This window comes from Anopheles gambiae, chromosome 2 (assembly GCF_943734735.2).
Source record: "Anopheles gambiae chromosome 2, idAnoGambNW_F1_1, whole genome shotgun sequence".
In the NCBI taxonomy this organism is placed as follows: domain Eukaryota; kingdom Metazoa; phylum Arthropoda; class Insecta; order Diptera; family Culicidae; genus Anopheles; species Anopheles gambiae.
The window spans coordinates 100,408,952-100,433,978 of record NC_064601.1 but is presented as its reverse complement, the minus strand read 5'-3'; the positions used below and the strand labels follow the sequence as shown (position 1 = coordinate 100,433,978).

General features: G+C 44.9%; 4 protein-coding genes across 7 annotated transcripts; 2 read left to right on the top strand and 2 right to left on the bottom strand.

Moving 5' to 3' along the window:
- Positions 1-1,702: 1,702 nt before the first annotated feature.
- LOC1277021 (one cut domain family member 3) lies at positions 1,703-7,619 on the bottom strand. 2 transcript variants are annotated; one of them, XM_316443.5, is made up of 7 exons: positions 7,120-7,438; positions 3,645-3,819; positions 2,942-3,129; positions 2,710-2,883; positions 2,358-2,576; positions 1,982-2,101; positions 1,703-1,906 (listed from the first exon to the last, which is right to left on the bottom strand). In XM_316443.5, exons 1-7 carry the CDS (start codon positions 7,195-7,197, stop codon positions 1,811-1,813), a joined length of 1,050 nt encoding a protein of 349 aa, XP_316443.3. In that variant the 5' UTR covers positions 7,198-7,438; the 3' UTR covers positions 1,703-1,810. The 2 variants fall into 2 exon arrangements, with proteins under 2 accessions (XP_316443.3, XP_316444.3); XM_316444.5 differs by lacking the exon at positions 2,358-2,576 and having other exon boundaries at positions 7,120-7,619.
- Positions 7,620-9,230: 1,611 nt separating this feature from the next.
- Positions 9,231-9,916, bottom strand: LOC4576268 (small integral membrane protein 12-A). 2 transcript variants are annotated; one of them, XM_001237809.2, is made up of 3 exons: positions 9,772-9,916; positions 9,536-9,710; positions 9,231-9,451 (listed from the first exon to the last, which is right to left on the bottom strand). In XM_001237809.2, exons 2-3 carry the CDS (start codon positions 9,663-9,665, stop codon positions 9,315-9,317), a joined length of 267 nt encoding a protein of 88 aa, XP_001237810.1. In that variant the 5' UTR covers positions 9,666-9,710; positions 9,772-9,916; the 3' UTR covers positions 9,231-9,314. The 2 variants fall into 2 exon arrangements, with proteins under 2 accessions (XP_001237810.1, XP_061501074.1); XM_061645090.1 differs by having other exon boundaries at positions 9,776-9,842.
- Positions 9,917-10,774: 858 nt separating this feature from the next.
- LOC1277020 (F-box/LRR-repeat protein 2) lies at positions 10,775-13,183 on the top strand. Of its 2 annotated transcripts, none has more exons than XM_061645523.1 (2): positions 10,775-10,952; positions 11,023-13,183. In XM_061645523.1, exon 2 carries the CDS (start codon positions 11,057-11,059, stop codon positions 12,785-12,787), a length of 1,731 nt encoding a protein of 576 aa, XP_061501507.1. In that variant the 5' UTR covers positions 10,775-10,952; positions 11,023-11,056; the 3' UTR covers positions 12,788-13,183. The 2 variants fall into 2 exon arrangements, with proteins under 2 accessions (XP_061501507.1, XP_316442.3); XM_316442.4 differs by having other exon boundaries at positions 10,776-10,952; positions 11,026-13,183.
- Positions 13,184-20,129: 6,946 nt separating this feature from the next.
- On the top strand, positions 20,130-21,423 carry LOC5667348 (uncharacterized). The gene has a single exon (XM_001688815.2). The coding sequence runs from the start codon at positions 20,131-20,133 to the stop codon at positions 21,247-21,249; it is 1,119 nt and encodes a 372-aa protein (XP_001688867.2). The 5' UTR covers position 20,130; the 3' UTR covers positions 21,250-21,423.
- Positions 21,424-25,027: the final 3,604 nt, after the last annotated feature.

Here is a 25,027-nt window from a genome sequence, read left to right as displayed (position 1 = left end):
CAATTTTTTTTCTCTCAAGTTATTGGTTAATTTATAGTGAAATAGTGAATAGTGAAACTTCGTATATGAATAACAAATGAGCATATCTCTATGTAAAAAATATCTGTTGATACAATTCTCAACTCGTTTTTACGTAATTACACTTTTTAGTTACCCTTCCGAAAACAGGTACACTGCCGAATACTGGTACAGTTACCCTAGCTTGATGACTTGGGAAAATCTTTGGGAACTTATTTTATGCGATTTATTAGTAGAATAGTTTAAAGTTCAATACCGGCTTTCCCCGATTCCCTTAGCGACAAGATCACTCGCAAATGAAGACTGTACATAAAAAGACCACCGAATCAGCTGATGCAATAGCGCAATATGTATGAGCAAGTGAGACGGCGTTGCGCAGATGCTAATATGCTAACACATAAAATGTACGACCCCGTGAGGTCAATGAAGGGGGGAGGTAGCAGAGTGTATTTATTTTTTTTGGCCCCCAACACAATCGCACACCAGCGTGAGCTTTTCGGCGGCCATCTTAAACCCTCAAAAACCCTGGCTCGAAACGTCAAAAACCGTCATTACGACTTACAAAAAGCATCGCCAGCTAGGGAAGTTCCCACCGGTTTGGAGCGTTTGGCGAGCTCGCAAAAACCGCAAAAATGTTTGGCCTGCGGGCGTTGAAACGGTTGGTTCGGTTTGAAACGTTTCGTTAAATTTCCGTTACATTACCGGTTCGCGTTTCGTTAACAGTTTTGGGTGGAAAATCGAGGGGAAATTTTGTATTTTTCATTGTTATTAGATTAAAACCCATATAATTAGAATGTTTTTGGTTCCACAAAATAGTAAAGTGATTTTATAAAAAAAATCAAAAGAAAATGAGTAAAAGCTAACGATCAAGTGCTTTGTTTTTAGTACAATTGACTCTTTTACATCGTGATTGGTTTGCGATGATGCAACATTTATTTAAAAAAATCAGACATAGCACTTTATAAAACTCCTGCATAATCTCAAATATTTTACATTGTGCAATCTTGTCAACTTAAATTAACAATGAAAGGACAAAGTAACAAAGAAAGGAGACAGTTTTTTTCATCTTGGGCACTCCTAGGCTGTCGGATGCTTTTAAGCAGCGTAGAACTAAAATTTGAAGTTGTGTACTAATTGAAATTTTACCTGTAATCGGTCAACCATCACTGTAACTCTATAAAAACGATAAAAAAATCAATTTTTTATGTCATTAGTAATCCGTTTTGCATCAAACATGGCAAGTTTTCTATTGGTGGATAGGTATGTAGCGCACAACGCAAAAATGCAAAATGTAGCGCTACCTCCATAATTCAATTATAGAACATTATTCCAGATAGAAGATTATTATTATAAGCATAATTGTAATGTTTAATGTGTTCTCTGTTTTTTTTCGTTTTGTTTAGAATAAAATAATGAACTATAAAGTATCTTTATATTCCGAGGATTTGCAAGTATAACAAATAATCACATGAACTAAAAAAATAGCTCAAAATTTACCGTAATACAAACTTCAAAGAATCATACAAGTTCATTAACTTTTTTCTGCATTTAAATTTCACAACAAATCTATGATTAGTGAGAGCTAAATTTTAACTTTACCTTAACAATAAACAATTATTCAATTGCTAACCTACAACATTCGTGTTTTCTTTCGTTTGAAATTAGCATCAACTAACAGACACAATTATTTTTTGTTACAACTTTTGTAACGTGTATTTAATGTGAAGACCATTTTACTTGACACAAGTAGTCCAAAAAGTACTGATCATGCACCATCCTCAGAGCGGTACATTTAATGATGCTCTATGCGCTTTTCCACGTGCAGACTTCCACTGCCGGCTTTGTTGTTCAAAAGCTGATTAACCGCGGTCAGGGTAGAGATTGGAATCTGTAGGTATAAAATAACAATTTAAATTAGCTAATAGGAATTAAAGGGCATAAGCATGAAATGAGCCCAACGTACGTTGAAGATATCGTTCCAGAAGTTTGAATTGTGGGTCGAGCTTGCAACGACGTGCGTGCTGGAGGATGCACCACTGTGTCCACCGCTATGCCCGTTGGACGAATCGATGCGAGTGTGAATCTGAAACGGTTTTGGAAGGATGATATTGATTACCAAAGCTATTTGATGGTCCTGTTATGGTCATAAACGGTGTGCCAATCGAATCAAATGAACATATTCACAATGATGTTGCAGTGTATGTGTGTGTGTAGTGTGGGCTTTGTGGCATGAAGATGTACAAGCGTAAGCGGTGATGAATTAAAACGGGAAAGTTCTAAAAATGATGCTCTGCATGGCAGATGGAAAGCGATCGAATCCAATCTGGTGGTGGCTGTACCTCTTTATGGTATGTAGGGGTTTGGATCGGCTGATAGGACACCTCCTTCACAAACGTCTTTTGTACGATCGGTGCCGCTGGTGGTGGTGGTGGTGGTGGTGGCAGTGGTGCAGGATGAGCAAACTGTGCCCCCAGGTTGGTGAATGATTGAAAGTCGAAGAATCGAGTAAGGTCGAGCGGTGGAGGCCCTCCGGTGTGATGTGTTTCGTGTACGACGACCTAGACAATCAGGAAAGATCATGTTGCGCGGGTGTGTTTGTTTTGTGTGGTGTTAAATTTTGGGCAAACCAATTTTGAGTTCACATTTCCTCACATTTTAGGGAGTAAAAGGGAGCCTTGTATTCTACATTACCTTATGCGGGTGGCTTATCACTTTCTTCTTGTAGATCGTCTTGCGGAAGGAGTGCTCCGGGGCAGGCTGCGGTGCTGGCGCTCTCAGCTCGGTGTGCACCTCCTTCACGTGATGATCGTCGATACGCTCAAAGTTTCCTTGATGGTGAGCTCCGGTTTCCTTCGAAATTACGACCTTTTCAAGCAGAGCAAACGGTTCAAAAACAGTCCGAGCAAGGTGTCTCCTTTCTTACCTCCGTTGGTGGAGCACCCTGGTTCGTTTGGCCCAGTCGGACGACCTTTTTGCTCACTCCTCCGGCGTGCGATTCGGCCCCGGCACCTCCAGCACCGCCTGCACCATCGAGTCCACCGCCGATGGCAGCACTAGCTCCAACGCCATGTCCGGCCGTCGCTCCTGCGTACGCTCCGCCCGCGGTCCGTTCTGAGAATGGTCGTTTCTTCCGGTAAGCCATTGACCTTCTAAAAGGGTTGGATTAGTTATCATTCCCCTTTTCCCGTGCAACCGATGCCGATCTACTTGCCGTGTGTTTAGTTGTTTGTTGTGTGGTTAAATCTAGTGCGTCTCGGATTAAGCACAAACAAACAAAAACACATTCAAGGTTAGGCAGCTTAATTCTAGAGCGGTTAGCATTTTATTTGTGCACATTTACGAGTTAGCAGAAACACACGTTAAGAGCATGCAGTTAGTGATTTAACAATTCAAAACAAAGCGACAAATACATTTAGTTTATTAAAAAAAAACAACATTTCACAACTTTCGGATGCCTGTTCTACACAAACCGGTAGTTCTTTGTGTGCATCTACGTGTTCGTTTGTGTGTGTCGTCAGCATGCACCGTCACACAGCGGGACGGTAGAGTAGAAAATAGTGCGTGCGATTAGTAATAGCCCGGCGACCGTGCGAAAGCGCCCAAGAAGCCACCCAACACGCCGTTACCGTTGCCGCCGAGCAGTCCGCCGATGCCGGCACCGGCCTGCTGACCGTGGGGCGTGCCGGCCGAAGCAGACAAACCGCCGTGTGCGCTGTTGCCCGTCAGCAGACCGCCCAAACCGGCCTCCGCATGGTAGCCGCCAAAGTTGACGCCAAACTTCCCATCGCGGAAGGTGAGAAACTGCAAAAACAGAGATGTGAAACCGGAACAAGCACGGGGCGTATCAGTATTTGGAGGAACAGGAGGGAGGAAAAGAGCATTGGCAACATCCAGTTTTGATATCTTTCTCGGGTGCGATATTACACAATCAAATCATTAATAGTAAGCACGAAACGAACAACGGTGCACTGATCGCATCACATGATAATTGATCGTTCTACCGGGCCGAGCGTCACCGTGTCGCACGCGTCACCACGCGGTAGTGTGTTCGATCGAGCTCTACGCTAGACGTGCATGAATTCCACGATCTTGATTCTGATAAATCGCAATCTGTGTGACGTGTCCGGGAGGGTACCAAGGGTGCAGCACAAATGGCGCTGTTGGAGAGGGGGAATGATCAGTGTCGCAGCTTTTTTTTTTGCAAAGCTTCTGCCACTTGAGGAGTTTCTCGGTCTGGCGATGACTTCGTATGCATAAACAAACTTGTTTGAGACACTGGAAACTCCCACTCGAGGGAGGGAGAATCGAAAACTGGCAATTTATTAAGCAAATTACGGTGAAAAGAGAGGAAGATGATTGCTGTTTCGTAAGTTCAAAGATTCCAAAAACCGAATAAATTGACAATTTCATTCATATGAAGCTATTCCTTTGCAGTAATTTGAGCTGCAGTATTCTTCCTTAGATGGTCTGAAAAAAGGATCACACTTGTGACTGGTTTCTTTGAGCAAGGAGGCATAATGGAACGTAAGCTCAACCATCGTCTCTCTCTCTGCGCAAACCTGTTTTAGCAACATTTAGCATTACTGGCGGAGGTTTTATCTATCCTGCACGTCACATACATTCTCATACATATGTAGAAACTTGTGCCATTCTCTGCCCATGCCTGAATGCGGCTACTTCCCAGGCCTATGTTTAATATTCTCTGAAAAATTCTCTCAACCGTCACGACGATTGCCTGCCAAGTATTTGTACCGCTTGTAGTTTTATTTTCTACTAGCATCGGAAAACAAAAAGCAAACAACAAGCTCAGTCAGGAAGACGAGTAAATCGTAGTTGATTGCATGACCCGTTTGCTGAAACTAATCAATAAGAGATGCGAGGTGTAATAGGGGTAGAAGAAATACAAAAAAAAACGGCTCACCTATAAAATGACCTTCAAGAACGTTTTTGTTTTTGTGACTCTTTAAGTACACGGAAAGAAACGCACGGAAAAGATTGGAAGTGTTACAGAAGCTAATGAAGGATTGATTCATCTAGAAGCATCGCAACACAGCGGGGAACACGTAGTAGGAGCAAAGGTCAGAACGGCCGGCAGCAAGCGTTAGATCGGAATGGTTTAATTACTCGGATTACAGAGACAGTAAATAATGAACAAAAAACAAGGTACTATGAGATCAGTTGATTCACCGAACGCGTCACTAACTAACTAAGTGTTAAGGAAAATCCCTCAAAACACAGCTCAAAGCCGCCGAGAGAGATGCTGCATCGAACAACGACCATCGAACAGTAAGCGATGGTCAATGTCAAGTGTAATGCCACCAAGCTTGTACCATGATCTATTTCCTGCCAGGCTGCAAAGGAGAGGCAACTTTTACTTTTATTTCGGGCCAACCGCTAGCAACTGCAACCACGGTGCGTGATAGCGACCAACCGGCGATACCGATATACAGCGTGCCTCATAGGAAGGTTCGTCGCCTTTGTTTCGCGGGTGCGCGCGTTTAAGTCTTTCGTTGTAGCGGCTCTTTGCAGCCAACCAGTAAAAGTGCTTTGGAGGCTGGAACTGTTTTTAGCATTATTATTCTCTCTCTGTCACACACACACAAACCAGTTCACAACACAGACTCATCCCTAAAGCTCATGCATTATTCAAACAATCGTACGGTGGTTCGCATCATCACTCCCCAAAAAAAGGCAGATCCCGCAGAAAGTAGACCTTAAACAGTGTCACCGGTTTGTTTTAGCACAAATTTAAATACTCCTCATATTGGTTGTGAAGCGCTATCGCCCGCGTCTGCCATGTCTTCCATGGGACACTTTCCCCTCATCGGAACCGGAACGCCGTAGAACGCTTGGGCGAGAACTGGTTTAGAAGGGGAAGCTTTTTTTTCATTGGTGCTTTTCGGGATGGTAGTAGTAGTAGTAGCAGATAAGTTGCTTTTTCATCCCATTTTCTTACATTGCCATTTTCGCTTTGTTCGCGAGAGTGGATTCTGAAGCGTTGTAACGCAAAGTGAGACTTCCTGCGGTGAAACAGACACCTGTAGAAAAAGGCGATTAGCCCACCTAGCCATGTAATTTAGCCTTCCATGTGGAAGTAGCAAAAAAACAAAAAAACGAACCGATGCCAACATCATCCTCAGATGATTTTTTTTTTATCAGCTTTCTGCAGAAGGGCAGCGAACTGTGAAGCGAACCGCTTTTGGTGCGTCCTTTGCGCTGATTGGATAAGAAAACTTATTTTGTCGGTGTGGGTTTTTGTTCGATGACTTTGTTTCTAATGCGCCATGGGGCAAGGTGAAGATTCGAAATTTAAAACCAAAAAAAAAAATTGTGAATGATTTAACATGACGTGTGGCATAGGGCGTAAGCTATGACTAAGCATTTCTTGAGAAAAACAATCGTTTAAAAATGATTTCTGACAAGTCATGACGAATTGATCATGAGCATCGTTGTTTTTTTGTATTAAAAAGTCTTGTAATTATTAGAAACTTCTTTGTTTTTGTTTCGTTTTACACTTAGAAATTAGAGATCAAGTAGAAGCATCACGATCACCAACGATCCCGAAGGTTCATCTTACTCCCGCCCCTATAATTATTGTACTAACACACCTATCATGAATCACGCGTTAACGACAGTTGAAAACACTCGTAACTACCTCTTGCCAAGCATACATATTGTATTTACAGTATGGTATTTTCCACCTCCCAAAGGGTGTCATCACTGCGAACAATGATATTAATTCATGGCAGCACTTTCTGATATAGGACACGATCCTACTGAGAGAAGCGAGGGAAAAAAAACCCGCATTAAGGGAATACAAAAATGCTCACACTTCACCCTTGCTATGGCTTTTGTATGGTAATGAAATGGATCGATCTTTGCAATTCGCTGCCGTCTGCACAAAGTGGCTTCACATCGTAATGCGTCTCACGATTTTCAAACGACGACACAGTGCTTCAAGTTTTGAAAAAATACCTCACGACAAACGTCATATCAAACTCACTGTCCATTCTAGCAAATCGAAACTGATCGTATCTCATGCGTGACACAGAAACAAATGAATAAAAAAACAGAAAAACCCCACACACACAAACAACTTACTTGAGGTACTGGGCTGGCCAGAGTGCACTGTACGATCACGAGGATCAGCAAAGCGATCGAGCTGGTAGTAGGCTTCATAGCTTGGTTAAAATGTTCTGATGCGACACTTCCACTTCACACTGGTACACTTTTGTCACACACAAAAAAAAATCCGGTGCGTCCGGGTTGTTCGCTGCGAGCGGTCCCAGCTATTCTACTCAGATCAGATGTTGCGCGCTCGAATGATCGACTCGCACTGGTGCGAGATGCTCGCGGGCTATACACTCTTAAGGGCGTTTCGTTCCGGTGACTTTGCGCCGGTCGGTCGGTCGCGGTGGAGTGGAATCGATATGAGCACGGCTGCGAGGATAATGACGTCGGAGCCTTAGTTTGGCTTACCATCAGGGGCGAGAGCCATCGGCAGCAACATTAAACAAAAAGCAGTGTTTGCCACCTTCCACACGGGTGCAAAGAACAGCCCAATCCTTTGTCGCAACCTGTTCCCTTGCGTAGCTGGTTTGTCTGTGCAGGGCTGGTTTTAGGAAATGGATAGGTCGTTTGCAAAGGCGCAAAAACTGGTTCAATCAAAGATGGGCCTCCCTCCCTCCGCTCCCCTGGGTAGATGGAACCCAAGGGGGTTTTAGAGACGCTAAGAGTACACCTGTTGGCGAGGCCCGGCGACTGCACAGGCGCGTAAATATTGAGCAGAATGATTGTCTACATTTTGGCACGCATCAAATCTCGTACCGCAGCGGAGCTTTTGAGTGGATTTGGATCGTTCTTTTTTGTGTTTGTACAGCGGCTGACGTCACGTTTGGGGTGGGCTCTTAATTTTTGCTAGGGCAGTTGATCTTTCACGCAGTTTGCTTTACTGGAAAGCAATTTCTGATGAATGGAGCATACCTGCCATCCAGAGAAAGAGATGCCGTTGCGCTTATTTTTATCACTAGGACTGGGTTTATTTCTAGAACCTTTTGACGCGTTCATTATAATGGCACTGGTTATTGATAGGATTCACTCTGCCAATTGCTTGATCATGCAAGAAATGCTTTGATGTATCCTCTTATTACTATTATAGGTATTATATTTAATTTAAGTTTTCATGAGCATGTAAATAATCATTTAACCTTTTTTTAAATAATGTTTCTTTTTCATCAATGAATAATTCAATTTGTCCGTCAAATATAATTTGCAATGGATACGTTTTTTCGACAAAACGGATGTAACAAACATAGTTTTATTAAATAAAATCCTAAAAACCTAACAAAAGGAGGATTCAACGAGTTTGCACATTTTTTGTGTGCCCTGTAGAGACAGTTTTTCCTTATGAAGGATTCTCTTCCTTATGAAGGTTATTTCCAGCCCATTTAATCTAATGTATCATGTAGCCCATTGATGAGGTTGTCCTGCGCTGCATCCAATAATAAGTAATAGCTATAAACACATTAAAGTATCCAAGCATTGGGTGATTTCTTTAGGTTATCAACCTCCAGCAATTTTCCTTGCAGATTTTATGAACGTTACTAGTCTACTCTATTCGGAGTCAATGAATCGCGAAAACTGATTGTTCGTGATGTACGAAATTGCGTTAGCATATATCACAGTATGTTAAACCCCGGTAAAGCAGTTGAAAGACTTCTTCCTTCAATCTACAAACGAAGATCTCATTTTGTTCTGAAGTTTTATTTTTAAAGGAACAAAAAGTAACAAGTTTATTGGATTTTACATGAAAGTAATGAAAGTAAGGATGTGATAATCCTTTGCAGCAGTTTTGCAAGGATATTTTTCGTAAAGTATAAATTGTTAAATTAATTCATAAATAAAATAAAATTGGTTTTATAGCTATTTTAAATAGCAATTATGCAACGATAAATCTCTTAACTAGCCAGTTTACTTATTTAAATAAATATAAGATTTTTTAAGTATATCATAAACGAGGCCAGTGTGTCATAGCCCAATACCGTAGCACAGACGTCAACGTGTGGCCACTCTGTCATACAGCGTGTTGTATGACAGTTTCTAAAATCTTCTCAGCAAATTGTGAAATTGAAGAACATATGTTCAAGAGATAATTTCTCATTCTTTCCCCTTATTTTCATAAATAATTTTTACATATACAACGCATACATACATACCTTTACCTTGTTATGGACGCTCAGGTTTATTGCATATTTTCCTCGTACGACTACAAACTTAACAAGCAGCTCTTTCTAATTCTACTTTCCTTTCTCTAGTGAAGGCGAAAGATTTCGCCCAAGTACATTCTCCTTGTAGACTAGCTTTTCCACATCGGTCGCCGCTTTCAGCCTCTCGTCGTCCGTAATTCGTTCTGCTCGCTTCTCCTGGATGGAAGCTGAAAATGGGGTTTGTAGATTTAGCGTAAACATTTGCATCATACTGAACTTCATGTAGGTGTTCAGGAGCGTTTCTATCTTACGGCTGTATGGAGTATATTTGTCGGAAAGGAGACTCTCGATGTTGTACCCTATCACGCCAACTAATGTGGCTATCGGGAGCGTGATGTAGGCAGCGTTGGACCGCATGAATTGCATAATCAGTGGCCACATGGTGCGCGTCTAATGCTAGCTTGATGGTTTAGAAATAATTAAACACTGAAAAGAAGCACATAGAATAGTTAGTTAAATATTTTCGCACACTTTTGCGAGCACGAACCTACGATTAAATAGCCTTTTTTTGTTTTCTGGTTTGTTTTGATTTCAATCCGGTTTGTGGCTGACGTTTGTTTGTTGACAATCAGCTGGTGGGCCCGCAGGCCAAAAACCGGTTGTCATGAGCTCGCCAACGCTCCAATTCGATGCGAATTTCCCTCGCTGGCGATGCTTTTTGTAAGCAGTTGTGACGGTTTTTGATGTTTTGAGCGAGGGTTTTTGAAGGTTTAAGATGGCAGCCAAAAATGCTCGCGCTTGTGCCATTGTGTTGGTGGACGAAATTAAATGGCCAAAAAAATGAATACACTCCACTACATCCCCCCCCCTCATTGAACTCACGGAGTACTACATCCTACATATAAGCATCTGCGCTCCGCCGTCTCACTTGCTCATACACAAAAATTGTCATGGCATCGACGACCGAAGGCAACAACATGTTGATGTTGACCATAGCTCGCGCGCTACAATACTTATGGAACATATTGGAGGTAACCTCGATATACATAGCGGTGTATGACATCGTGAGAGCATGTGTTCACTGATGCCTATTCGTTCCTTATTATCCTGCAAAATTGGCAGACCAAATAGTTTATTGAGTGATGTGGCATTTCCGGTTTGGTTCCGCCACACATCGCCTTTGTCTTTAAAATAACACATAACATTTGTAGGATAGCATACACTGTAACACTGGTGCAGCCTATTGGTCATTCAAAATAAACCGCTACAGCTTCACGCACTCGTAGCACAACATTATCAATAGATCTGAAATATAAAAATTACACGAAAAAGGGTAAAAAGTAAGACAAAATTGTTCACTCCACATTCACATCAACCACCGAGTTTGTTTACGTTTTACGTTCACATGCGCGAAAGAGATGGCATGACACAAAGAGCGAGAACATACACATCACGGTAGCACACCTCGAAACGAGCACTGTGAGTAAAGGACGGCTTGCGAAAATGAGCGAGATGCAGCGATTTTCGAACGTCAAAAGCCCTCGCCATGTTGTACGGGAAAAATCTGGAAGGGGGAAAAAATTGCGATTGAAAACAACAACTTTCGTTCTCCTTTTTGCGTCTCTTTGTTTCGTATTATTCAATCGTGCTGTTTCTGTTGCAATTCCGTTTTTCCGATTTCCCGACACTTTCTCCGCACCACCATCATTGCGTTGTTCAGTCGCGAGGGTAAGTGAGAGTGTAGTCCTCGTAAGGGGAAAGAGTCCAACAAGTTCACTGTTTTCCCCCACTTTCCCAGCAGCAGTCGCCGTCGCCATCGTCGTCTCGGTGCGATGGATGAATCGCCTTCCGTCGAGTCGGTCCCCACTGGGGGCACTACCACCACAACTCCCAGCACCACCACCATCCAGTCACTGCCGACCGAGGTGTTGACGGCCATCTTTCACCACCTACGCGTGCCCGATCTGGCCTCGGTGCGCCAAACCTGCCGACACTGGTACGAGATAGTGATTAGCAACCGTACGCTGATGAGTCGGTTCGTGCTGTCCCTGCGCAACTTCCGGATAGAGGACGGTTGCGAACAGTGCCGGGTGCTGGGCGGCACGCGCAGCACGTTCGAGAAAGTGTGCCTCAAGACGTGCACGGTCGCACCCGCCCCGGTGCTGTGGCGAACGATCGGCAGCCAGCTGGCGGAACTGTCGCTCAGCGACTGCACAATCAACGGCCAAACGCTGGTGGGCGTGCTGCGGTGCACGCGCGACAATCTGCGCTCCCTGACGATCAAATCGATCAAGCTTGACGACCACCTCATCTACGACACACCGATCGACTTCCGCCTGGAGCGGTTGCACACGCTCACGATACGGTCCTCGTTCGTGTACGACGCGCTGTTCCACCTGTTCAAGCGCATCTGCCCGAACCTGAAAGCGATCAAGCTCACCTTTTCCTCGTACGAGCGGTGGGGCGAAGAGCTGATCAGCTTCGTCGCGACGCTGCGGGCCACCCTGGAGGCGATCACGCTCAGCTACACGAAGGCGACCGGCGTGATACTGCAGCAGATCGGGCGCATCGAGCAGCTGCGGTTGCGCAAGGTGTCGCTGAAATCGTGCTTCGCCATCAAGGAGAACGACATCCTGCTGCTCGCTCGGTTGCAGCCCACGATCGTGCACCTCAACTTGGAAAACCTGTTCTCCGCGAGCGAACAGTTCCTGCAAGCCCTCAGTGCCTTTCTGCCGCAGATGAAGCGCATCAAGCTGCGGGTCGCCCGCATCACCAATCTGCACCGGTCGTTTCTGGCCAACATGCCGCAGCTCAACTATCTGAAGATAACGGACGCGACGCAGCTGAAGGGCAATCTCGACCTGAGCGCGTACGAAAACCCCGCCCTCGAGAAGCTGTTCGTGTCGGCGGCAATGTTTTCGCGCAACACGCTGCCACGGTTTTTCGAGCGCTGCCCGAACATCCGCAGCCTCACGCTGTACCAGTGCACGTACGAGAACATACACGATCTGCAGCTGGCGTTTTCGCACCTGAAGGGGCTGGAGTATCTGAATCTGCAGCGCACGATCGATATTGGGGATAGCTTCTTCAACCGGGACGTGTTCGACACGATCGTGATGCCGTTCGAGCGGATACGGTTCTACCCGATCGCGAACCTGCGCAAGCTGTGCTACCTTAACCTGAGCCACTGCCGGGATCTGTCCGATCAGGCGCTGATGGCGCTGCAGTTCCCGCTGCTGAAGAAGATCGATCTGCGGGGGCTGCACGTGACGGAGGCGGGCATTGCGTCGCTCGTGCGTGACTGTCCCCATCTGGAGTACGTGCTGGTGGACGCGTGCAAGCGTATCTGTGATCAAGCCGTGCTGTACCTGTGCCGCGATCTGCACAGCCTGCGGCTGCTCAATCTCGAGAGCTGTAAAGCGATCACCGACCAGTCGGTGGAACATATCGTGCGGCACTGCCGCAGCCTGGTGTGGCTGAACGCGCTCAACTGTCCGCAGCTGAGCGAGGAGGGCAAGGCACGGTTACGGACGGTGCGGACGATACGGTCGCTGCATGTGTGAGGGCAAGAGACGCAAGAGCCTTTTTTCGAGGGGGCGAGTGCAGGAACAATAATCAGCAAAACCGTTTGGAGCGAAAGTTTCCAATTGGATCGTTTTTCGAACAGGAAAAAACCACAACACCGCTAGTGAAGGTGTTTTTGTTTTTGCACATTTTCTGATTGGCGTGTAAAGTACGGAAGGCGTGAGATTGAAATACGATTAACATTAGCCGACTAGTTAAATTTGACTTTTATGACGCATATATCGTGAATAGTGCAGATAGAGGATTCTTTTTAAAATATTCTTAGATGTGCTCTAGAGGGGGCCGTTTCGTTTCGTTTTACCCCATTTACTGCGAAAAAAAAACGACAAGCAATAAAGTAAACGTTGGTTTTCAACTTATTTATACAAATTAAATGCATGTAGCGTGGTTTTAATCCCAGTTTTTGGACCTCCATTTATTGCTTTATCATTTTGTTAGAGGTTAATTTTAAAGTAAATTAGACATTTAATACATCGTTCATTCGGCGACAAAGGGACGGACACGTTTCCTAGCCCAATATCGATTAAAGCGCACCCCAAACACTTCCGACAGGAAAGCAGCGAAACTGCAGCACCAACCCGCCCCAACCAGCACAAACAGTGGCAACAGATCGGCCAGCGTGAGCCAACCTTTGGTGAAAAAGTTCCGCTCCATCATTGCCATGTCCTTGCGATGAGCGGTCACGTACCGCCCGATCAGCCCACTCTCGTGCACGGCCAGCAGGAACAGCTCGAACGAGTTCTTGAAGGCAAAATTACTCCCCAGCAGATAGCTCATCGGTATTATCGTCAGCTGCTCCGGCAGAATGTACAGCTGCTTGCGGCCCAGCGTGGCATCGAAGTACTTGCCCATCCGCACGACATACTCGGCCCGCGGCAGGGTGTGGATCCGAGCGCAACAGCTTGCCGCCCGCTTGGCATACTCATCTGGGCGGATCAGTTTGGCGTGAAAGTTGGCAGCAACGGTCGGGCCAAGCGCTTCCACCAGCGGATCCATGTACTCCGGTACGAGGACGGGAATGGTGGAGCGAAAGAACTCATCCAACGTTTGCGGATCGGACCGAAAGCGGCAGTAGAGGAGAAACTCGGTAATCTTCGCGAGGTACGCTTCGATCAGCAGGAAAGACACCAGCTCCACCCCTACTGTGGTCAGGCTGCCGAACGAACCAAAAGACCAGCGACATGTGAGCGTCTTCTTGAGAGTGAATCGATTACAGCGGCGTTTGAAGAAGGAAAACAGTTTGATCATTTGTCGGACCAGCAGGTAGGCAAGTACGATCGTCCACACTTCGATCGTGAAGGGTTGCAGCATAATGTTGGTCAGGTTTAGCTGGTCCGATTTGGGAACTACAAGTACCAATGCTTCCCACTCGTAGGCGGCCGCTACATCGACGTTGAGGTACGAGCGGGACACATGTGCCCGGGGCATGTGAATGTCGATCGTGCCGTTTTCGAGCCGCTGACGGATCAGATCCATCCGGTGGAGGGCATTCTGTCGATTGATGGCCATATTGATGAGTTGGACCTCGAAACGGAAGCGATCTCTTGCTAGTGTTAGTATGTAAGCGTCTACCCCTTCCCAGACAGAGGACAGTAGGTAGGCGTAAGGGTAGTTGTCGGAGAGTAGGGCGTTCAGTTTGTGGCCTTCTAACGTTCGGAGGAATGGTGGAAATAGTAGCTCGATTGAAGTGTTCAGATCGTGCGATTGGAAGTGGTTCGCGATCGTGTCGTACTTTAATAGGGAAGGCTCAATTCCGTGGGTGTTGGTGTGAATGATGCAGTAGTTCAGAAGTCCTCGTTTAAGTAGCATTCCTGTAAGCTGTTTGAGGGTGTGATGACTAGGCGGGGAATCTATTATTACTGCGAGGAAAACCTTTTCAACATCTCGTGCGTGTGATAGAATGGCACTTAGTACGTTGAGTGTTAGATACTGTAATGAGTAGCAGAAGATTATTAAAACAAGGATTAAAGGATTAGAAAAAAATTGATCTCACATGGAAAAGAAGTAGTTGGTATTACTAAACCTATCCGAATTCTGAAATTGATCACTCACTTTTCCGATTCTAGTTACTTATACGGGACCTACTTTACCTCAGGACTAATGAAAGTTGGCAATAATCCGGAGTCATCTTCGATCGAATTCAGAAAATTTTGGAACCGACTCCGGAAGGTAGGAGCCGTTCGAAGTCGTCCGGAGTCTGAGTCATCAGGTGTCGGAGTCGTCGAGAGTTGGAGTCGACGGGAGTCGTGGATGCTGCCACAAAGTATTGATGTCGTCGTTAAGCTATTATTAGAAACAAAGGCCTGTTTGCGAAGTGGACAAGTAAAGCACCTTCTGACCTTCTCACCGACTCCGGGCAACTCTGGATGATTCTGGTGACTCAGGATGAATCCAACTTCGAACGACTAAGACTCCGAATGACTCCGACTAAGGACGACTCTGACTTCGAATCCAAGCGACTTCGTACGACTCCGACTTCAGTTTTCTCCGACTCTGAGTTAAATTATTCATTTCGGTTTTGCAGGAGTGAGAGCCGGACTAACAATATTCGGATCGGAGTCGTAGGTTCATCACTACTCAGGGCCCAGTGGCGGATCAACACGAATGTAGCTGGATCAACACGAAACTATCTGAAGTGTCGAGCAACTTGTCGTATGAAGAAATCCTATCCATTGAGAAGCAAATTTACTTGTGGATTCCTTTTCTCGGAAGCCCCTTAAATCCTGGGGATCTCACGAGACCATTTAGTTTGCTTACTGCTGAATCCGCCCCTGTCAGGTGACCTATATAGGAGTATTCAAATTGATATCTTATACATCCCAACCCAGAAACGGACACTGAACTCATTCAGATGATTGAATAGATCTTCTTTCTGGAACTGATCCTTACTCCGTATAAGCCTTGGAACTGATGCTAACTAAACTCCAATTCTCGGGTAGATTCATTAGCATGAACCAGTCTAAGGAAGTGCCTAGAGAGATGCTCATTTTGAAATCACTCTTTGAAGATTCACCATAAACCGTTTAACAATTCCAATGCGATTAAACTCACTATATGTAACGGCAAGCGACTTAATCGTTTTAGATTTAACACAAAAAATTGAGTAATATAACAGGCCAATAATAAATCTTCATGCTGAGTTGAATCCATCCAATCTTTTCTAGGAGTCAACTTCACCAAACACTCTTACTCAGAGTGTTCATCCGTAGAATCATGTAATGTACAAATAACGATTAAAATCATTTGTAAGTTAAGTAATTAATTTAATAAGTATGTCACAATAAATGCTTTAACTCTCGCTCTCCTTACTAGCAACTCGCAACTCATCAGCAGAAGTTGATGATCAGGAGCGATCGCTTATTATGAACTTTGGCAAACGAATTTAGTGAGTTTGAGCTACAATAAGAACATGAATATGTTGGATGGTTCAAGATGCAAACATTACTACAATATGATGATGAAATGAGTGAAAATGAATATAAAACGTCTCAAAAAAGAACCGAAATGCCGAACAGATTTCAGCTTGATCCTTCGTCACTACCAATACCAATACACTTTTACTCTAAATAATCCAATTGAAGCATTTTCTCAACACTTACCATAGACATTTTCACGATAACAAATGCGTTTTCCAGCTTCCAACGGATTGTGTAAGGATCCTGCAGGCTTATCATCGGTCCATACGCGTTCCACTCACCAAACGCTTCATCGGGAATGCCTACAGCATACACCTGTACTACACTATGATATCGTGAGCTGTATGCTTCTTTGGCCAGTCTTCCCACTGTTGCATACAGCGAGGAATGTTTGTTCGAAACGCTTTGAAGGAGTCCTGCAAGCAGAACAGAGAATAGAACCGTCGTGTTCATTGTGGTGCACCGTACTGAACTGAAGTCGTTCATCGTTGGAAGCATGGAATTTTAATAACTGAAAGTAAAAAACAATTAAGCTGATTGATACTACAAACTAAAATCAATGTTATGATTGCGAAGCGTTTGTCAATACATCAATCATCAATCTGAGTGTAATTAAACTAAAACCATACTCTACGCTAAATACAGACTTTTTTTGTTTCATTTACACCTCGAAGCATTTCAGCACATGTGTGTGGTATAAAATTACATTCACTCACCTTTGATTCCCTTCTCTGATTCCCCAACAGGGGTAGTAAAGTATGAAAAGGAAGGGTTTCGAGGGCACACTCGAAAGAATCAAGTGCTACCAAGAAAGCGTAGTGCACCATTACACGCCTCGTACGCCTTTCGAGCACCGTATTGGACACACTCGGTTGGAAATGGAAACGTGCTGCTGGTGAAAAGTTGTCTGTGCTGTCTGTGTGTGTATATGGGCGCCCATCGTGTAAAGGTGTCAAAAAGTGCCGCCGGATGTCGGTGTGGAATCGATGGTAAGTGGCCAATTCGGCACGAACTTTGGCCATATAGATAAAACTTTGTCTGCACAGCGCCAGCGCGGGGTGTGTGTGTATACGCTGCCATCCCCCCCCCTGCCAAGGTGAGAAGTTGTGAAAATGTGAATCGATCCTACCCTCCATCCCGGTTGTCTCCTGGTCGAGCTCGAGCGTGCGCTTCTTGACACGTTTGATGGACAGGGAAAATGATCGAAAAAGTTATAAAGTTGGGTATTTCTTTCTTCGGATGAAAAATGTTTAAAATCGAAACAAAAAACGAGGAACCATCGTTATTTACATTTGAAGGTATTTAGTTTGCACAGTTTTGCACGTGACTCGGAATGAATAGGAGGAACAACCGTAAAGTATCATTTGCATCGTGTGTTTCATTTTAATCCAATTTATAACACAATTTTGTCATCGACACGCCAGCAGCTTTGGATCCACTTGTGTCGCTTATGAATGAAATGATTTAAAGTAACTAACCGTAAATTGTTAGTTTCTCTCTTTTTAAGCCGCACACAATCCCCACACACACAGCTCAGACGGGAAATAAAGCAATACAAACTCCTATACAGAGAAAAAAAAAGTGTTCAACTCCAGTGTGCCCAAAGTCTCGCCCGAAACTCATAATAAACTTTACCATCTCTTTTTTGTTCCGTTTCTTCTCTCTTCTATTTTGCATTTGCTTTTTGGACACGCTGTCGCGCCATTCTTCGAAAAGTGCTTCCGGTGGCATTTTTTATGCAAATATTTATCATACTTTTTGTTTGCTTTTTGTTTTGCGTTGTTGCTTCTGCTGTACTACCTTTCTACCTTGTCTCTGCTGTGCTTTGGTTTTGCTGTTGCATTTGCTGAGCCATCTCATTGTTGGATACTCTGCCTATGTATTGCGGAAAGTGAACCCTGATTTGCTAGAGGCAGTGGTTTATAGTCGCTTTATCTATACGCTTCGTTTGGCTCGATGGTGGGGTAGATCGCTTGCTGGTTTGTTGTTTTTGTTGCAGGGCCTTTTTGTTCCCACCCTATCGATGCACCTCACTGTGGGTAGAAGGGGCTTTCCTGTTTCTCTCGTCTTAGTTACGAATGAAAACTGCAAAATATTACAATTTTTAGTGAAATATCTTTTTTTTATTTATTATTTATTATCTCAATCGATAAACGTATAATATTAATGTTTATCGAACGCTTGCAAGTGGCGCTAAATATTTAAATAAAACTATTTTTTAAGATTTTATTTTGCGATGGAGGCGCATGGTAGCTGGTAAAAGTATGAACACTTTTGCTCAATTCAGAGGTGTAATATAAATATTATTGTATGATCCAATGTACTATGTGACAATGTCATTTGTTGATATAACTTTATTACTTAAGCAATAATTGTTAATCTCATTGAAAGATATAGTAAACGATCATAGATTTATATTAAAACAACAGCGGCGATACAGGGTTTTCCAGCAGTTCTCATAGCTGTGGGACACTTTATAATCTCTTTCTTACATGAAATGAACTTATTGTAATGGGAATTATACTCTCTAGCATCCTTGTTGGACATATACAATAGGAATTTCCAACGAGTCTGTCCAAAAAGGGTGCCATAGAGTTCAATTTCCAACGTATGAACTTCACTTCCAATGGGAAAGAGGCTAGGAAGTGTCCTATAACTATGAGAACCCCTGGAAAACCCTGTTTGTTAGCGTAAAGGAATTATTATTGAATTGATACTGTGTGACGCCAGAAAGGCTCGCATTTACTATTCGAAGAACAAAGTGTTAGGACGCTTCGTTGGTATATGTGACAGTTGCGTGAGCTCCTACAACGTCGGACAGCATCGACGTACCTTTAAAGAATGTAACATACATTTATAGATTAGTTTTTTACAGATAACAGAATTAGTTTTTAGATTTTTCTCTAATTTATATAGTTTGCACGTTATAAAGTTTACATGAAAAAAGCAAATTACACCACAATCATAGCATCTAAAGCATGTCCCTTTTCCGAATGGCCGAAGATCGAGGGAAATGTCGCTACTACGCTGAGTTCACTTGGTCGATGCAACCGGCCAAATAGTGAAATAGTATCTGTAAAGCATAAACAAACATATCAGGAAGCAGAAATCGTCCATCAGCGGCAAGTAATGACGCCAAAACTCAATGCGACCATTTGAGGTGATTTTCGGCGGAAAATTGGAATGTCGATATAATACCCTAATCCCCTAACTGGCTGGCCATGTTGGCCCCCAGCTGTTTCTCATTCGATTTTTCTGAACCAACATTGTTGAGCTCTACTTCAACAATTTTGTTGCGAAAACTGAGGAGCAACTGATAAAAATCGAGGTAAATTTTGAAAACATGCCTGCACCCGTGCCTTCTCCTGGTGTGCCTTCCGTCTTGGCCCTAAAATATACAGCCGTACCGGCGAACTCGTTCGTTCCTGGGAACGTTCGCCGCGACGCTCATTTTCACTCATTTCATAGCCCTCTAGATCAAAATTTAGAAAACCGTATGGATTTTGTTCTGTCCAATCTAGTGGTACAACGCTGCCCACTCATGAGCGACGAATGTTTCTCGTCGAATGAGTTCGCCGGTACGGCTGATAATTTCTGCTCAAAGCAACCCACGCAACTGAATAGTCAGTCTTTGCTATAGGGGGGACGGTCCCCATGGGCCTTAAAATCACAACGGGCATGTTTTTAAGTCATACGAGTTAATGGCTGTGCCATGTGGACGTAAACGATTGATAGTAAATGGTTTAAAATAAAAAAAATGTGAAAGGGAAAGTGCATTAACGATTAAATCTGAAATGTCCATGATAACACCACACCAGATGATGCAGTCATGCTAAGAGAAAGGCATGCTTTTTTATGAATAAAAAATCATCCCAGTTGGCTACGCAGCAGCCCTCTTCGCAACGATGCAAACAAACAAAATACAGCCACTGACGACGAAGATGAGTCGCAGCACCACCCGTCACCGCATAGGCCCGTCGAGGTACGAATTTAACGACCCAGCAGCAGCTGACGACCGGGACGAACGATGTCGCATGCTGGAAGAGTTCGAGCAAAGCCAGAAAGCGGCCGCCCAACGGCATCCCCTCGAACGCACCATGGACCGCACCCTGTCTCCGGCGCTGCGTGAAAGGACGAAGCATTGCATACAGGCGGTGCCGCCCCGTTTTCAGCCGCCCTCGTCCATTGCCACCCGCCAAACCGACGGCGATAGTAGCCGCCCGTCCCACGAACTCGGCTCACTAATTCCCGCGCAAAAAGCGACCACGGTCCAGGTGACGATAGACCCGCGCACCAAACCGCGACCCCTTCCGCCGAGGGTGGAAAATTGGATGGAAAACTTTCTCCGGAAGCCAGCGCGTGGCCGCGTCCGGTGGCGGTCGAAGCTGCACGAACAGGAACCACGCTGCTCGGACCGGCCGCCGGCCGAGCGGGTCGAACAGCTGATCGACGTGGGAGCGCAAGACTTTGTCGACTGGCTGAACACGCTCGGCGCGGACCGGTCCAGCCTGACGACGGACGTGGTGAAGCGACTGTTCTCGATCGAGTCGGCCGACGAAACGTCCCGGGCGCTCAGCATCGCACCGAAGGAGATACGGGCCGTGCCGGGACAGGTGGCGACGGAGTGGAACTTGCCGCAGCTGGCACTGGAGAACCGTATTGCAGGGCTGGTGGAGCACGACCGGGCGCTGGCAAGGGGTGGCATTAGAAGGACAGCTTTCGGGCGTGGATTGCCGCAGGAGTTGCGGAGCGGTTGGAAGCAGGACGATGCACTGGTCGGGTGCGATGTGGAGCGACCAGACGTTCCGGACGATTTGATGAGTTTGAAGCGACTGTTCCGTGACATCTGGCACCTGCGCTCGGTCAAGTATTTGGTGGACTATTTGGTCGAGCGACCGGCACTGCCACGGCCACGGTTTTTGGTGGAGAAGGGTCTGTTTGAGCGGCAGGCTGTTGACGAGCCGGTACCATTCTATCGGAAAGTTCTGTCCCAGAAAGCCATCGCGGAGAGCATCAAAAGATAGCGTGAAGTGGTGATGTTGTGGCTTTAGGAGAGTTAAATTTGGAAGTGTTTAAATTGTACCCAGTTTGGGGATAGCTAACAAGGGAAGCAAATGGTTGAAAAGGCAGATGAGCGTTAGACGATTTTCTTCCAAGAAGCTATTTCCCAAGTCGACATTTGAACTGTTTAATGTCGATCAGAAGGGATTAAATGTGAATATCTGGAAACAAGTTCTATTTACACCTCATTTTCTCTTTTTCTATGCTCTATGCAACCACATACTTTCCTGTATAAATTGGTACGCCAAGGTATTGTTATTACAGGCGTTTGACTTTCCCCAGTAAAAGACAGAATGAATCGATTGATGCGACAGTTTGGCGGGAAAACGATGCATAAGGTTAAGCAGTTTCGGGCGGCAGAGTGAATAGCAGATGAGCTGCATAAATAGTAGATGATAAGTATACATTGCGAGGGTTTGAATTGCATGGTAGGATTGATTGCGAATGGAGTTTTATGCTTATTTCATAATTGGGCGCTACTACCACTTTGTGGTCTTCGACTGCAGCAAGCGAGCGCACGGTCTTGCGCCTTCTTCGGTCAATCCGTTGTCGCATTGGCAATACTTTCACCTCGTTCCGAGTCTACCACGTCTACCCCTCTGTTCTTGTGGACGACTTAAAAGGACTTTATGAGCTGGGTCGTCGGAAGGTTTTGCATTGATTTATTTATGAGAATACGCACTACTTTCGTGGAGTTTGTAGCGTTCTTATTTTTTATTGAGTGAATTCATATAAACTCGGCTATCTTTCATCATTTTGAGCCTCAACATGTGTTACAGCAATACTATTCTTTTAGATACTGATATTTAGACCATATCATTCTATGCAATTGTGTGTTTTTGCTCTTGTCCTTCTTATGTATTCTTGTTACGTATGTAACTCCTTTGATTATTGATTCAATGATGGGGTTCGCACGATCACATGGTCGCTTGGAGTCTTTGTTGGTCCATGTTCTCAATATTTATTTATTTATTCATATATAATTGTCCTGCATATTTGTGCTACGACAACTTATTAAACTAACTTATTGATAAGCTTCAGACTACTCCCCATATCAACGACTATTATCACCGAAATTGAATAGTATTAGGAGGCTCGACTTAAACGAATCAGTCGAGAGATTAAAATCAAAATGATCAATCCAGTCGTTAAATAGCCTTACCATTGATAATAAAGGATCGTTAGATCTATAAAGTGTGCGTCTAGGTACGGTGTAGAGTAAATTACGCGATCAAAGTGTTCTAGCAGGTGTATGAATGTAAAGCTTTTCTAATAGAGAAGGTGCATTCAATTCTTTTTTTTTTTTCAATTGACTAACAAACACACTTTGATTTACTTTTTGCCGATGTTCAAGCATTTGAAGAACTAATAACAAACAACGGTCCCTATAGCTTGGCAAACCGCTAACTCGTCTCAAACAGTGGCGGATTAAGGGTATCGGGGGCCCTAGGCGATAAGACGAGTTGAGGCCCCTTGTAAATGGTATATGGTGTTGGGGGTACGGCACTTCGGTTGGGAGATTTCACAGTAAACTTGAGGCCCCTACGATACGTCACAGACATATAGGCCTCGGGGCCCCAACGGCCATCCTTCCGGGGGCCCTTGTCGCTGGTACTCTGTCCATACGGCATACTAGCGATAGACTAGCGATCTACGGGCCCCTAAGTCGGCCGGGCCCCAGGCGACCGTCTACTCTCCCTACCGTTAGATCCGCCACTGCTCTCAAAGGTGTTAGTATTGGATGGACATTAAACAAATATTGGATGAAACACAAGTGGTTAAATCGTTGCTAAACAGCAAAAACAACAACGGGCCTAAGTTACTACCTTGGGGTACTCCAGATAAACTAACGAATTCTTCAGACACAACATTATCAATTTTGACTCTGTATCGACGATTTGATAAGTAAGAATTAATCCATTAAACAGTATCATAAAAGTATCCTATGTGCAGAAGTTTATTTTCCATCAGTTTGTGATTCACACTATCAAAGGCAGCATTCAGATCGGAATATCTTTGAATTCCGACTTTGAATCGGAAATGTACATTCTAGATTTGATCATTTATTTATCATGGAATAAGCTCAGTAGTGATGGGCGTTTCGGAGCGCACCAAACGGCTCCGGAGCCGGCTCCGGACTAACGGCTCCGGAGCCGGCTCCGACTTTTTCCCGGAGCCGGCTCCGCTCCGACGGCTCCGGAGCCGGCACCGCACCAACGGCTCCGGAGCCGGCTCCGGACTAACGGCTCTGCACTCACGGCTCCGTTCCAACGGCTGCGGAGCCGGCTTCAGGCCCTTCGTTCCGGGGCCGGCGACGAATCAAGGGCTCCAGACCAACGGCTCCGAACTAACGGTTCAATAGAGACATCATTGTATGATAGCGTAATAAAAAAACGAATATATCTTCTCGCACGTGTGGAAACCAATACACGATGTGATTGCAGTATTGACATGCATGACGTTGTGTAGCATTCGTTGGTCTCGCCTTTCTTAACAATATTCAAAAGTCATCGATGTTTTTTTTGATAAACTCTTTTAAGCATGACCTACTCCGCTATTTACGGATTTTCTCGATTGAAACTTGAATGAAAAAGTTATTTTGGTCCTTTGTGTTAAAACCGGCTCCGGAGCCGTTGGAGCGGAGCCGTCGGAGCGGAGCCGGTTCCGGAGCCGTGGGTGCGGAGCCGGCTCCGGAGCCGTGGGTGCGGAGCCGGCTCCGGAGCCGTGGGTGCGGAGCCGGCTCCGGAGCCGGCTCCGAAATTTTATGGAGCCGGTCGGAGCCGGCTCCGGCTTCGGAGCCGTTTTGCCCATTACTAAAGCTCAGGCCAGGACCTGTAGGCTTGTAGAGTATAATGCAAAGAATAGCACTCATTTAAAGCCCTGAGGAAGATGACAGACACCTCAGAACTGGTGGAAGATAGTTAAAGAAAAGTCAAAATGGTTAGAATAATTGCAAGATTAGTTTATAGTTAATGCCTGACCTCTACCTGTATTGGATCCAATTCCAATGAAATGTTCTCTTTCGTTTTAATTATTAGCTACTTATCTGGGTGTAAGACAATTTGCTATACGGTGTAGGCAAATTTCTTGAATGTGATGGATACACTAAACAACTTTGTTTGTGATAACTTTGTGTTATTTAGCATTTTAAATTCTCCTTCCCGTAAGCATTCCATAACCTTCCCAAATGCTCCACTCGATTGTGCACATTGTGTTTGTCGGTTCAAATATTGGACCGATTTGTCCTGTTGCTCCAATAAAGCATGCCGGGACAGGTCGAACACAAACCCCAAAAGCGAACCTCACCTCGAGCCTTCGCCAACTTGCAACGCGCTTGCAACATCACTGCACATCATTTGAATATGAAACGGTGCCGGTTTGGTGGTGACGTTTGTGTTTGACAAACATTGGTTCGACCGGCCTATCGTCCTGTTGGCCCTGCATCCCCACACCACCACCATCTTCATCAGCAGCAGCAGCAGCAGCGGGTGGAATCTTCGGCTACAAATTACCTCATACAAACCTCATGCCCTACCGATCGATCGATGCACCCTCAAACAAATGGCATTTGACTGGCGTTCAATTTTGTGTGCACAAAGTGCTAGGTTGCGAGGTGCGCAGTTTAACCTCATGCGGTAGTTTAGATCAAACAAATTGCCGTTCTGTTGGCACACACAAGCACACACACATCCACACTGGACGTACAGGCGTACCGCTGATTTGCACGATTCGCAACGGTCC

Coding starts and splice junctions, on each gene's coding strand:
- LOC4576268 (XM_001237809.2), bottom strand. CDS start 9,665: ATGTGGCCACTGATTATGCAATTCATGCGGTCCAACGCTGCCTACATC. Junction 9,452..9,535: donor CAAATATACTCCATACAGCC/GTAAGATAGAAA, acceptor CCCCATTTTCAG/CTTCCATCCAGGAGAAGCGA.
- LOC1277020 (XM_061645523.1), top strand. CDS start 11,057: ATGGATGAATCGCCTTCCGTCGAGTCGGTCCCCACTGGGGGCACTACC.
- LOC1277021 (XM_316443.5), bottom strand. CDS start 7,197: ATGAAGCCTACTACCAGCTCGATCGCTTTGCTGATCCTCGTGATCGTA. Junction 2,102..2,357: donor CCCCTACATACCATAAAGAG/GTACAGCCACCA, acceptor AAACCGTTTCAG/ATTCACACTCGCATCGATTC. Junction 1,907..1,981: donor TCTGGAACGATATCTTCAAC/GTACGTTGGGCT, acceptor TTATACCTACAG/ATTCCAATCTCTACCCTGAC.
- LOC5667348 (XM_001688815.2), top strand. CDS start 20,131: ATGCAAACAAACAAAATACAGCCACTGACGACGAAGATGAGTCGCAGC.